The 14,526-nt window shown below is 37.9% G+C and overlaps 1 protein-coding gene across 12 annotated transcripts in view; it reads right to left on the bottom strand.

The window, feature by feature from the left end:
• KDM4C (lysine demethylase 4C) overlaps positions 1-14,526 on the bottom strand; it is a 226,842-nt gene that overhangs the window by 193,130 nt on the left and 19,186 nt on the right. For 5 of the 12 annotated variants that reach the window (XM_087716057.1, XM_087716045.1, XM_087716056.1 and 2 more), the window contains 4 exons: positions 10,667-10,866; positions 9,176-9,221; positions 8,189-8,354; positions 4,763-4,938 (listed from right to left, as the gene is read on the bottom strand). In XM_087716057.1, coding sequence (XP_087572183.1) covers positions 4,763-4,938; positions 8,189-8,332 — 320 coding nt within the window. In that variant the 5' untranslated portion in view covers positions 8,333-8,354; positions 9,176-9,221; positions 10,667-10,866. Of the gene's footprint in view, positions 1-4,762; positions 4,939-8,188; positions 8,355-9,138; positions 9,222-10,666; positions 10,867-14,526 lie in introns of all 12 variants that reach the window. The other 7 variants (XM_087716048.1, XM_087716049.1, XM_087716051.1 and 4 more) reach the window with 6 other exon arrangements.

Genomic DNA, 14,526 nt, shown 5'->3' with positions numbered 1-14,526 from the left:
GGACCCAGCTATTCTTAAAAACTATCGTCCAGTCTCCAACCTCCCTTTTTTAGGGAAGGTTGTTAAGAAGGTGGTGGCCCTTCAACTCCGACAGTCCTTGGATGAAGCAGATTACCTAGACCCTTTTCAGTCTGGTTTCAGACCTGGTTACTGCATGGAAACCGGTTTGGTCGCACTGATCGATGATCTCTGGCAGGCCAGGGATAGAGGACATTCCTCTATCCTAGTGCTCCTTGACCTCTCAGCGGCCTTCGATACCATCAACCATGGTATCCTTCTGCGATAGCTGGAGGAGGTGGGAGTGGGAGGCACCATTCTACGGTGGTTCTCCTCTTACCGCTCTGACAGGTCGTAGTCGGTGTTGGTTGGAAGGCAGAGGTCGACCCCTAGGCCCCTTAATTATGGGGTGCCGCAGGGGTCGGTCTTGTCCCCCCTCCTATTTAATATCTACATGAAGCCACTGGGTGAGATCATTTGCCGGCACGGGATTAAATACCACCAGTACGCGGACGACACTCAGTTGTATCTGTCCACCCCGTGCCAACTCAGCGTAGTGGTGGAAGTGATGTGCCAGTGCCTGGAAGCTGTTAGGGTCTGGATGGGAGTGAACAAACTCGCACTCAATCCTGACAAGACCGAGTGGCTGTGGATGTTCCCCCCTAAGGACAGCCCAACTAGTCTATCCCTAAGTCTGGGAGGAGAAAATTTACTCCCCTCAGAGAGGGTCCGCAACTTGGGGGTCCTCCTGGATCCACAGCTGACGTTAGAACATCACCTGTCAGCTGTGACCAGGGGGGCCTTTGCCCAGGTTCGCCTGGTGCACCAGTTGCAGCCCTATTTGGACCGGGGGGCACTGCAAACAGTCACTCACGCCATCGTCACAAGACTGGATTACTGTAATGCACTCTGCATGGGGCTGCCCCTGAAAAGTGTTCGGAGACTACAATTAGTCCAGAATGCAGCTGCACGAGCGATATTGGGTGTACACTACACCTATCCTCCGCAAGCTGCACTGGCTCCCTATTGGTCTCCGAGCACAATTCAAGGTGCTGGTTATTACCTTTAAAGCCCTACATGGCTCAGGAACCGGATATCTATGAGACCGTCTTCTGCCGCACACCTCCCTAAGACCGATAAGATCACACAGGGTGGGCCTTCTCCAGGTGCCATCAGCTAGACAATGCCGGCTGTCGGTGCCTCGGAGGAGGGCCTTCTCTGTTGCCGCTCCGGCCCTATGAAATGAACTACCCCCAGAGATTCGGACCCTACCCACTCTCATGGCCTTCCAAAAAGCTATTAAAACCTAGCTATTCCGGCAGGCCTGGGACTGTTGACCTCTTGACTGAGGTCCAGCCCAGCTTAGACTGGGTGCATGATGTGTGTGGTTTTTTTTTAATCAGTTCTCTTCTGTTTGTCTTTTTAACCTTTTTCTTAAAATTTTATTTCTGTAAGCCACCCGGAGTCCTTCGGGATTGGGCGGCCTATAAATTTAATAAATAGAATAGAATAGAATAGAATAGAATAGAACAGAACAGAACAGAACAGAACAGAACAGAACAGAATAGAACATCTATTATCACAGCTAGGTACATTTCTAACATACAATGCTACAAATGCCCACCCTCAGTTCCAATCAGTCTTGTTAGTTACAGATCAAGAGGGCAAAGAATTGGTTTATAGCTGAAAGAACCTTGTCCACATGCTCAGACTATCACAAATTTCCTGGAAATGCACATATGGTGCACTGGACATCAGTAAAGAGGAGGTTGATTTTAGCTTTAAAGTACTGTGACCAGAATTGTCATGGGCAACTGGGGATTTACATACGTCAATCATCAAATCACATAAACTCCACCTAAATATGTTCAGTTGCCATCATGCCAAATCCTCCAAATTTATTTTCTAGTCAGGATCCTGCCCATTTCACTACTAAAATTTCTTTAAATAAAGGAATATACTTACTCTTAATTATCTAATAGTAGTAACAATTATTTTCAAAGAATGAAATCATTGGTATTTCAGGCAACTGAAGTAGTTTTACTTCTCTTGAAAACTTATTATAGAACTTAGAGCTTCAAAATCATTAGAAAGCTGTCTAAAATTCTTACTGGTAGGGATTCTCAAACTGGGGATCATAACTTACTGGAGACGGGCAAATTTGAGAGTGAGTCAAACTCACTCCCATTTTGCTCGAATTTAGGTACTGTAACATTCAGCCAAGTAATACTACTGGACTGGTTAAGCATTGAATGCAAGTGCTATTGTTTTCCTTTGATGACATTTGTGCAAACATTTCAAACCATTCAGAGAGTCAGAGAGCCATCCAAAGTGACTTGTCCATGATCAAGATGTTCTTGTCTAGTCTCATATTCTATCTATTCAGAGATTAGCCACATACTTGGTATGTGGTATCCTTCTGCGACGACTGTGGGAGGTGGGAGTGGGAGGCACTGTCTTGCAGTGGTTCTCCTCCTACCTCTCGGACAGGTCGCAGTCGGTGTTGGTGGGGGGGCAGAGATCGTCCCCGAGGCCCCTAACTTATGGGGTGCCGCAGGGCTCGGTCTTATCCCCCCTACTATTCAACATATACATGAAACCGCTGGGTGAGATCATTCGGAGGCACGGGATAAAATACCATCAATATGCGGACGATACACAGTTGTATCTGTCCGCCCCGTGCCAACTCAATGAAGCGGTGGACGTGATGAACCAGGGTCTTGAGGCCGTTAAGGACTGGATGAGAGCTAACAAACTGGTACTCAACCCGGACAAGACCGAGTGGCTGTTGTGCTTCCCTCCTAACAATTTGGCCAATATTCCATCACTCAGGCTGGGGGGTCAAAATTTATACCCCTCAGACAGGGTCCGCAACTTGGGAGTCCTCCTGGACCCACAGCTGACTTTCGACCACCATTTGTCAGCTGTGACCAGGGGGGCATTTGCCCAGGTTCGCCTGGTACGCCAGTTGCGGCCCTACCTGAATCGGGAGGCCCTCACAACAGTCACTCGAGCCCTTGTGATCTCTAGGCTGGAATACTGCAATGTGCTCTACATGGGGCTGCCCTTGAAGAGCATCCGGCGACTTCAGCTAGTCCAGAATGCGGCCGCGCGAGTGATCGTGGGCGCACCACGGTTCGCCCACATAACACCGATCCTCCATGAGCTGCGCTGGCTACCTGTTGATCTCCGGGTGCGCTTCAAGGTGCTACTCACCATTCACAAAGCCCTCCATGGTAGTGGATCTGACTTTCTGAGAGACCGCCTTCTGCCAATTGCCTCCCTCCGTCCCATCAGATCGCATAGAGTAGGCCTCCTCCGAATTCCATCCACTAGTCAGTGCCGACTGGCGACTACGCGGAGGAGAGCCTTCTCAGTTGCAGCTCCGACGCTTTGGAACGATCTCCCCGTGGAGATTCGTACCCTCACCACTGTCCAGACCTTCCGCACAGCCCTCAAGATCTGGCTATCCCGTCAGGCCTGGGGATAAGATCCGAACCTTGCCCCACCCGAATGCTGAATGAATGTTGTGTTTTATCGGTTTAGTTTTTTTTATTATTCACATTTTTTTTCTTTTTTGTGTTGTCTTACACTCCCTTCCCATTGATTGTAAGCCGCCCTGAGTCCCCTCAGGGAAAAGGGCGGCCTATAAATGTCAAGAAACTATCAAACTATCAAACTATCAAACTTTTCTTGGAATAGGCTGAGCTAGGCTGTAACAGGCTAAACTGTACCAATAATGGACTCTCAATAGAGCATATGGAATGCTGGACCAGCAGACCTCCAGGTACGGAAACTTTCTACTTTAAAAAAGAAGATGGTTGCAAAAGTCTATCAGATTAGAACTTCTAGATAAGGCCCCTTCCTCAACAATTCATTGGAAAAAAGAGGCCACTTGTGGGCAAGTGGCCTCTCTTTTCCAATTTATTGCTTAAAGGAAAACAGACTTCCAAGAAATGGACAATGAACAGTGCAATCTTATTGCTAGGTTGACAGCAAACTCTCTCAAAAGGAAATCAATATAATCATTTGATACTTTATTAGAGTTAATAAAATTGTCCCTAGGATTCTGGCCTGAGTGAAGTGGGACACAAGTAAAGAAGCTTACTTCGGACTATGAAAGTTAAAAAATATAGACAAAATCAGAAAGAGTACTTCCAGCTGACAAGCCCAGTGCTGAGCCATCATGCCGGCCCAAGAACAAAATATCTTCTAAAATTAACATTTTGGAAATCAACAATACTGTCTTGAGAAAATAGCTTTAAGCTACAGGAATAAAATGCAAAAAGAAAAAATAGTGAAGTAATACAAGGGAATCTATTTATTAATATAAACTGGATGGAAAGATAAATGAATAAAACTATCTCACTTCCTTCTTATCACAGTGTCATTCCTAGTAAATGTTCTCTTACTGTGAATAAGTTACTTAGATATCTAAGCAGTAAACCTCTATTCATTTATTTTTCCTAATCAAGAAACTTACCAAAAATCATAAAGAATAATAAATAAATCATTTATTCTGAATTTCAAGGATAAAAAGTCTGAATGCACCAAAGAACAGTTATACAAGTCCCAAACAGAATATTTTTCCCAGTAAGTGCCCTATTATGACTTTATGGAGGGGTTGCCCACCATAAAATAAATTAGGCCAGGTATCAGAAAAATATCAACTGAATTTAAATATAATTAACAACAGATGCGGTTAATTAAATGTAATTTAAATTGAGCACCTTTATGAAACGAAGTATGGAATGAATATACCTACTTGTCACTATTAGCAAGTTGCCTAAATTCTTTCACAGTCATTGGCTTTTTTTGAATATTGTATTGAGTGAAGAGACCTGATTGACCAGTTACCATCTGCTGAATAGGAGCTGGAATCATCAGATCATCAATATCATCATAACTTTTTCTTGGCTTCCATTCCTTAGGAGGAATCACCTAGAAATTTAGAAGGACTGAAATTTAATTTTAAACAATGAAGAGAAAAACATTACATTGAGACAATATGTATAAGTAAACCTAGGAAGATCACTTCAAAGTTGTTAATATAGCAATATTTGTGAACAGTTTATTATGCACTAACTTAAAGGTGCATAATGTTTAGACACTTACTATTTCTTTTTTTGAGACTGTATTCTCTGTTGTTTAATTTTAAAATAAACAAATGTTGTCTGAAAGACTGCTTGTTGGTAAATCTAAATGGCTCCTTGGGAGTCAATTCAGGAGAATAATGCTGAATAAAAGTGGCATCCTTCCATTAAGTTCCCTATAGATATTAAAATATATAATGAATCCATTACATTATGCCACTGCATTATGCATGTATTTCCATAATTTGTAGCAGTACCACATTCTATGGACCAAGAGTAAAACTTGTATGTTACAAAGAATCAAGAATAAACTCAATATGAGAATATTGCTTCTTAAAAAAGCATCATTTATCTGTTTATAGGTATGTCTATGTATAACTGTAAGATTTGATTTGGGTTTAAATCTAGTGACTCAAAAAACAGCAAACAACAAATGTTTTTGATGATATTAACCAGGCAAATGCTAACATTGCCTAGAGGCTGTCATATATGAATGAATAAAAAGAGTTTTTAACTAAATCCCTCTGACAGGGAGCGGTTTTGGTTTGTGGCCTGAATTACTCCAAGGACTTTTCTTCTTTCACTTTGAAGAGAGTTGTATATGTTTGCACAATTTGGAAGCTTTTCAAAATTCACAGCTCCTCCTTGTGGAACAAGTGGCATCTGTGGCTAGAAAGGCTTTTGAACAGCTAGATTTTATTTGCTAATTGTGACTTTTCTTCAATCAAGATGCCCTGCTCATAGTCACTCATGATCCACTTGTCTCCTCTTTCAATGGTTAATATAATGTACATGTTCATCTGCCTGACCAATGGTTCAAATTCATGGCACTATGATCTGATGGGTGTTCTTAAATGACTGCCCCCACTAGAGAATGTTTGCTTAAATGTAGTGGCAGGCTTTGGTACATGAAACACCAATATCTCATAGGAGCTTGATATAGTGTCCCCTAAGCACTCTTACCTCATGTTGGAATACATACAAGCATCCAAAATGTTATGATTTGATGTTAATGTCTTATTTTACTGCAACAGAGTGTGTCGGAAGTTAATGCTTCTTTTTCTTTCTTTTTTTATCCTTCCTCACTTCTTTTTCCCCGTTTCCACCACACTGCTTTTCTATTTAGTTTTGTATTTTGTATTTTACAATATCTTATAACTCAATAAAATGTTAAACTGGAATACACATAGCATCATGATATGCTATGTAGCTGCAGGCATTGTAGCAAAAGAGAAGAAGGCATACTGTAGATCCAGGAGAAACTCAAGCATAATAGAGGCATCATCATTAAGACCTATGCTATAGTAATGATAGAATACAGCAGGATATGGACTACATCCAAGGAGCTTTTTAGGGTTGTTGGATACATTTAATAGTTCTAACAAAAGTCAGATTCCATTTGTACACTATCATGAGAAAATTTGAGTATTATTCAAATTATCTGGATTCATACTGATTTTGTGATTACCGTACTGTAACTAGCACTATGCTATGGGTGTCCACTATACCAGCATTCCCCAACCTTTCTGGGTTGGCAGCCCATTGGGGGGGGGGAGGGAATAAGTCTGTGTGAGGGGCAGGTGCTCAGGTGACTGGGGCTGCAGGCGCCAGCACCAATCACTCACACAAGTGGTGCTGCATGTCCATATGCGGGCCCATCACACACACAACGCAGTTGCAAATAGGCCACATCCCAGTAGTGGGCCGTGGCCCACAGGTTGGGGAACCCATGCACTACACTATCTAATAATACTTGTTTCACTCATTTTTATAGTCTGTCCCTTGAAGAAGCCAATAAGATTCTTACATAAGTTTATGCCATTACAAGTAAGACTCCATCTCCCAAATGTTGAGACAAATAATATTTCCATCTTGCAGGCTATTTCTCAACCCTAACCCTTAAATGAGGCATTGACGAGATCTTGATTTCAGAAATAAGCTTTGACCATGCTTACATATCTAACATTTCATTGGTCAAGCTGATGAAAGATGATAAGAAGCGCTTATATGAAATGGCTTGGCTTGTTCCTTTCCAGTCGGATTTAGATTAATATAGGATATGAAGACTGTCATGGTCACTCAGGTAGATTATATATATTTGGAGAGAAATGGGATAATGTAAATTTTTGACACTTTTGAATCTCATTGTATCTTGTTAGAGAGTTTGGAAAAGTTGGAAAAGTCTCCATTTTGGAATGATTCTATTCATACTACTCCAAGAAATAACAGAAAATAGTACCAAGAAATTTCTGGTTGATCCCGAGAGAATTATCTGAGTGTTCTGATCATTCTTATATCTCTATTCAGCTTCTAAGAAAAAGCTATCAGATACACTTCTTTCTTGTGATTTTGGGATTACATCGCAGCACAACCTATGAGTGTTTCCACACTGTATTTTGGTAATGGGTTATTGTGCTAAAATAATACTGCTAAGTAAGTATAGTATTATATAAACATTTAGTAGAAGCTTTTAAGATGTGAATATAGACAGTCCTCGATTTTCGACAATTGAGCCCAAAATTTCTGTTGCTAAAGAAGACAGTTGTTAAGTGAGTTTTGCTCCATTTTACAACCCTTCCTGTCACGGTTGTTAAGTGAATTGCTGCAGTTGTTAAGTTAGTAACATGGTGATTAAGTGAATATGGCTTCCTCATTGACTTTATTTGTCAGAAGGTTGCAAAAGATGATCACATGACTTTAGGACATTGCAACCATCATAGCAAGAGCATTTAGACATATACTGCTTCATAATGCTTTACAGCACTTTCTAAATTGTTTACAGAGTCAGCAAAATGGAAGACTAAGTCAACCTTGAGCTGGTCAGGATTAAACTCTTGGCAGTAGGCAGAGTTAGCCTGCAATACTGCATTCTAACCACTGTACCACCAGAGTCAAATGCCAAGCATCCAAATTTTTATCATATGACCATGGGGATGCTGCAATGGTCATAAGTGTGAAAAACAGTCATAAGTCACTTTTTTCAGTGCTGCTGTAATTTCAAGTGGTGACTAAACAAATTGTTACAAGTCAAGGACTATCTGTAATGTAGTAACATTCATTGTTCCTCCATCTAGAATTTTTTTTTAAAAAAAAAGTACCTTTGCTAAACCAGCACGGTGAGCACCTTTTGATTCCATATACGCCAAGTATTTGTTAAAATCCTTGAATTCATCCATTGTTGGTTGAAATGTCATAATTTTACAGCTTGGATTGGGAGGGGAGTCCAATGATTGAGCAGCCATGGCTGCTCAACGTTAAGACCTGCTGATAAGGAAATACATATTGATTATTATGAACTCTATTTGAACAACATATTATAAATGGGTTTTATCTAAATTTAAACTTGCATTCTTAAAGTTCTATTTTTACAATGATTTTATACAATACCTTCAAGATAATATGAAGAGGTCATTAAAACCAAAACAGACTGAAAGAAAATAGTAGTTAATACCCAGAAAGTCTAAAAACTTAATCACCATAACTTTACATCTAAGCCTTCAGTATAATTCTATTCTACATGCAATTATATTTATCTAGATTCAGTCTCTAAACACATTTCCAAAAATTCACAGGTCATTTCTGTGGGCCTTGGTACTTAATTCCTATGTGTGCAGTAATCACTTTGGGACATAAATACAGAGATTCAGTAAGACAGTCTAAAGAAGAAAGTTAGATCACTTCTAGGTTAACCCAGTCTTTGATGTAGAATTTTTACATTTCAGATACGGCAATTTAACTGAACCACACACAAGTTTTCTATTCTCTGTAATAGCTGAAAGATACTTTTTATGTTTGGAGGTTGGCAGATGATATGAAAAAATAATTTCTGAAAATTTTTTCACAATGGCCATTGCAGCTACAAATTTGCCTTTGAACCTATCTGAACGTATTATATATAGAATATTTTTAAAAGCTTTCACAAATGAAATGCCAGTCTTGCCATACTTTGAAAGGGATTAATAGACCCATGAAGTAAAAAAGCAAATACAAAATAATTTTTATAATTCCTATGGTTAAAAATTCAAAACTATTTTAAAAATCTATATACCTGGTGAGGAAGATGATAGAGGAGTTATAATTTTTACCTGCCAATTCTGTATTTTCGTCTATTTCAACTCAGTTTTCTTCTGCCTATGGATTAGAAAGAGATGAAAGAAAAAAGAGAAATAAAACATTTATATTACTGCATAAGTAATAAAACAATAGATTTTTCAATATATAAAATTTGTTTAATTTAAAATGAGTTCATAAAATTGTCCTAAAATTTTTTTAAAAAATCTAAAAGCACTCAGCAGGTGAAACAAGCACTCAGAAAAACCAGCTAACAGGAAAAAGTACAGTAAGAGACAATTGAAATTTTGTAATGTCAAAATCATTAACTGATTTGTCAGAAATAATGTATAGGTAGTCCTCAACTTACCACCATTAATTTAGTGACTGTTTGATATTACAACGGCACTGAAAAAAAGACTTATGATTGATTCTCAACTGTTGCACCACCTGCCAAGCTGGCTTCTGACCCACAAAGTTAAGGGCGGAAGCCAGATTTGCTACCTTGGCTGTGTGATTTACTTACCAATTGCAATGATTTGCTCAAAAACTATGACAAAGAAGATTACAAATCAGGCATGACTCACTTAACAACTGCCTTGCTTAGCAATAGAAACTCTGACTGTAAGATGAGGATTACCTAAAATTGATGCCCAACAAATTTATAAAATTATTCCAATATCTATCAGATTTGATTAATACACTTGCTAAAATGTTGACATCTTACACATATGTACCAAAGTTACTCAATTTTGATTTCTTCAATATTCTATCATAGCTGTGACAAAAAATCATGTATTTAAATGCCAAAGATGTTTTGATAAACTGCTAAGATATGAGAACTGAAAAAACAAGAATAGGTAGGTTTATTATAGATATCTCATATATTTGTATCTCCGCTTAAGCCAAGCAAAATTATTTCTTGGTATATTTCTATTTTCTAAGCACATTTATTTAACTTTAAAAGGTTATCAAACAAAAAGAAAAGAAAAATCTATTTAAAATATTATATCAAAAACTCTAAAGATATATGTCTTATTTAATCCTAGTAGTTTCGGTTCCCATTAACATGAAAGTCATAGTGATTCTCCCACAGACTCTCTTAAACAAGACATAACAGGCCCCAGATACTATACAGCTCCATACTGAGTAGTTTGATGCAGCACAAATCAACTCAAGCATAGAAACAGCAGTCTAGTTTCAAAACTATTGCCCACGAAAACCTCTTCCTTGCTTATGTGCTGATAAAATGACAGGAAAACCCAGACACTGTGCTCATTCTCAATTTCTTTTGATGGCCTCTGGTATCCCATTCATTTATTTACTTGTGGTTTCAATCAGCTAGAATGCTAGGCAATAGAGAGCATCCAAACATTGATAAATACAATGCAATATAACAATAAATGATAATATTATACAGTTTATTCTTCCACATAAAACTTGAGGTTTGGGGATGAAGGTTATTTCTATTCCTAACAGTTTGTTTACATAGTCCCTATGCTCTGTCACAGAAATAGCCTACTCACATATTTTAACACCAGAGCCTCCACTTTAGCCCAGGTTACTCCAAATATTTTCCTGTGGAAACCTTCCTCTGTGCCAAGATTCTGATTCACATGAACAAAAGGCTTGGGGAGATGAGTGACCTGCAGGGCTGCAACCTGCTTACTGCTAGACTGCTCCTCTCATCTGGCCTCATGTAGCTCCTTGGGCATTTCTTCTTTGGCTGTGAGAGAAGAGCAACATTTCTTCCTTATTAATACTGACTTCCACAGCCTCCATCTACCCTTTGCTCTATGCTTACTGTCAGAGGAGCTAGAAACAAGAAAGGGATTCTTTTCCCTCTTTGCTCTCTCTTCAATGCTCCCCACCCCATTGCAGATCCTTCGCCATCTACCACCATGGTGGATTCCTTCCCTTATCTCCAATCTTTCTGGAATTACTGCTATCATTCCCGATAATAGCAGCAGATGCTTTCCTGCTCTTAACTGAGGGCAGCACTTTTGCTAGTCTCATATTTGAGGCATGGCAAAAAGACAGCTGATAAAGCAATGTCCTCCCACTGTCCCTCCCTCATAACAAAGAATATAGGAAAGAACCCTAGAGTTCATTGGTGGGTTGTCAATTTTTTTACTATCAGTTCGGGCATGCGCATGAGAGTCCGGGGGGCGGAGTCTCCCACCGCCGCTAATATCGGTTCGCCCAATCTGGGCCAAACCGGGAGCAACCCCCCTCTGCTAGAGTTGCTGTTTTGTGGAAAAGATAAAGACTGTTTGTTCTTTTACTACAAACTAAATGTTACAATCCTTTTACAAAAATCCATACATGCTAACTTCAGCAACAGTTAAAACAAGAGATCATTTTGCTACATCTTTATTGAAACAATTGGGAGCATATCAGTCTTTTCAAAACCATCTAATGATTTGCCAATAGATCCAGTTCTTCTTTCTACCCTTCTGTGATCAATAGCATGGAATCAATTATACAAAGAGTCTTTTTCTAATTATCCATGTTTTGGTCAGTTCCAGATGATACAACAGCATTGTGTTTTTCAAGAGGGTGCTTTTTAAGATAGTAACTTCTATTTCAACTAGTATAGAATTCGGTCATACCTAGCTGTTGCAGACAGAAATACTGTATATCTCATAGGATATCAAGAACTCTATTTAGTTTATAATTCAACCGATGGAATTCTGGCTTAGGAATCCAGGTAGCTGAAAAATGTTTGTTTTCACTGAAAGTCGTATAATAGTAGTAATAGTTTACTTGTTTTAGGAGCTCTCTAAAAATACTGCCAACAGAAAACAGAAGAAAAATTGAAAAATGCAAAGCGAATAAAAAATATATTTACAAGCTGCCTAGTTTGATCTAATGGTAAAGGCACCAAGGTAAAAAGCAGGAGAGCTTGAGTTCAAATTCCGCCTTAGCCATGAAAGCCAGCTGTGTGGTTTTGAACCAATCATCAGCCCAATCTACTTCACAGGTTTGTTGTTGTGGAGAAAATAGGAGGAAGAAGTAGTTATTTGTAAAAATAATATAAAGTTGGGATAAACAAATAAAATTAGAATTTCACAGTTAGATCAGTACTATATAATAAAGTTTCTTCTATTAATCCAAAATTTCAAATCATTATTAAAAACAATTCAATACTGATTAACTAAAATGGCCAGTACAATCTGAATCATAAATCACAATGAACTAACAAATTTTCTGTCAAGTCTAAATATTCTATCCTTATTTAACAATTAAAGCAGAAGTTAATATATTAAAACCTCATGTTAAGACTTCCAAACTTTGGATATGATAAAGTCAATGCATAGAATTATAATCGCGAAATGGTTACCAACTTTGTTAAACTTTTTTTCAGATATGAAGTTATTTTTGACATGAATGCATGCTTTACTGAATACTTCTTCTAAAGACGAAATTATGGATTATTTCCAATAATAGATATAAAATATATATCATTGTCATATACAGAGCTAACCTGGTATACCTTATATGGATATAAAGTTTAGTAATACTTAACAGAAAAATAGCTAACAGGAAAGAGAATTTAACCTTTAAAATGTGTTTTATTCCAAAATAAATTATCTCTCAGAAGTATTAGTCTTTACACCATGGTCACCAAATATAAAAGAATAATCCTTCTGATTATTGCATTTCTGATAGATCTTAAAAATGAGGTTTCTATTTTAGTAATTAGCACTGGGGTAATACACCAACAGTAAAACATCTTGTATCATTCTTTTCTAAGTGCTTTTGTAAATCCATTTGAACTGCATTGTTTATTTAAAGATTCTTACCATTCCAAAAAACAAAAAAATCTCAAACATATTTTTAATTCTCTTAAAATATAAATAATTATCTCTTCACTAATATTTTTGTACATTCATCTTCATGAATTAATACATATTTAAGCAAGGAGCGGATAGACACAGAACAATAATGCTGCAATGCAATGCAATTGCAGATGCTTCTTCTGTGTTTATCCTATATTTTTAATATGCTACTTATTGAGTAATTTCATATGGGTTGTGCATTTCTATGTGTATCAAGTCAAATATATTTATGCAAACTTCTGGAAGCCTTGCTCCTTTAGCAGAAATAAGGAAATATAATTCAGTATGTGATCCACATTAGACCCCTCTCAGTATTCCTTGGTTCAGTCCATAGTTTCTAGAGATACTACAAATAAGTATTACACAAAATCTGCAGTAATGTTAATTGTTTGCTCCTAATTATCTACTTTGCATTGTCAATGAATTTATGAACATTTTTCAAGAAACATCATTTGTTGAGAATGCAGTAAGTGTATTAACTTTTTTTCTCATTCAACCCTAAAGAAAATGCTCTAATAAACACTAAAATGCTCTAATAAACACTAGAATCTCAAAATCTTCCCCCAAGGATCTAAAAAATTAGAAAAATATAATACCCACAACTGAGAAACTGATTGACCAATAATAATAATAATAATAATAATAATAATAATAATAATAATAATAATAATACCTGGGCAATACCAGTTATTATAATAATAATAATAATAATAATAATAATAATAATAATAATAATAATACCTGGGCAATACCAGTTATAATAATTCCAGTGGTAATTGGCACACTGGGTGCTATTCCAAAAGCACTGGAATTACATTTAAAACAGTTAAAAATTGACAAAATCACCATCAGTCAAATGCAAAAAGCCGCACTGCTTGGATCTGCACGCATATTACGAAAATACGTTACGACGTCCTAGGCCCCTGGGTGGGGCCCGACTAGTAACCAATGCCAAATCCGGCGAAACAACTGGCCGCTGTGATACAATTGAATAATAATAATAATAATAATAACAACAACAACAACAACAACAACAACTCCGCCGTTGCCGGTCCCAAGCCTGTGCCATAATGGCCTGTTACTACAACTCAGAGCCAGAAAAAAGAGGTTATTTAAAGCGAATGTATGAATTATGGAAACAACAATATCTAGATTCAAATGTTAGTGAACAACGACTAGCAGAACAAAGACGATTTATTATACGGAATAAAGTGTTTAGTGAAGTTGAGCTTGAGGAAATTCAGGCAAATTGCAAAACCAAAAAAGCAATATCACAAGCGGAAATAACTGATATTCAAGACACAACTAAAGACATTATAGTAGAACTCCCAGAAGATGCTCTCAGGCAGGAAATAACACCACCACCACTAGAACCAGCTATCACTGAACCAACTGATGAACTAACTCAAAAACAAAAAGAATTGAAGGATAAGATCATGGAGCATTTTCTGCTCAATGAGGAAAGGCAACGTTTACCATCACTAAAAACTGTGCCTAAGAAAATTTTGGCCCCTATCATGAAAATGGCTAATGCAGTGTTTTCC

This window comes from Thamnophis sirtalis, unplaced genomic scaffold (assembly GCF_051295495.1).
Source record: "Thamnophis sirtalis isolate CommonGarterSnake01/CBP01778 unplaced genomic scaffold, rThaSir2_p1.2 scaffold_5, whole genome shotgun sequence".
NCBI lineage: Eukaryota > Metazoa > Chordata > Lepidosauria > Squamata > Natricidae > Thamnophis > Thamnophis sirtalis.
The sequence above is the reverse complement of the archived record's forward strand: the minus strand, read 5'-3'. Positions and strand labels throughout refer to the sequence as shown.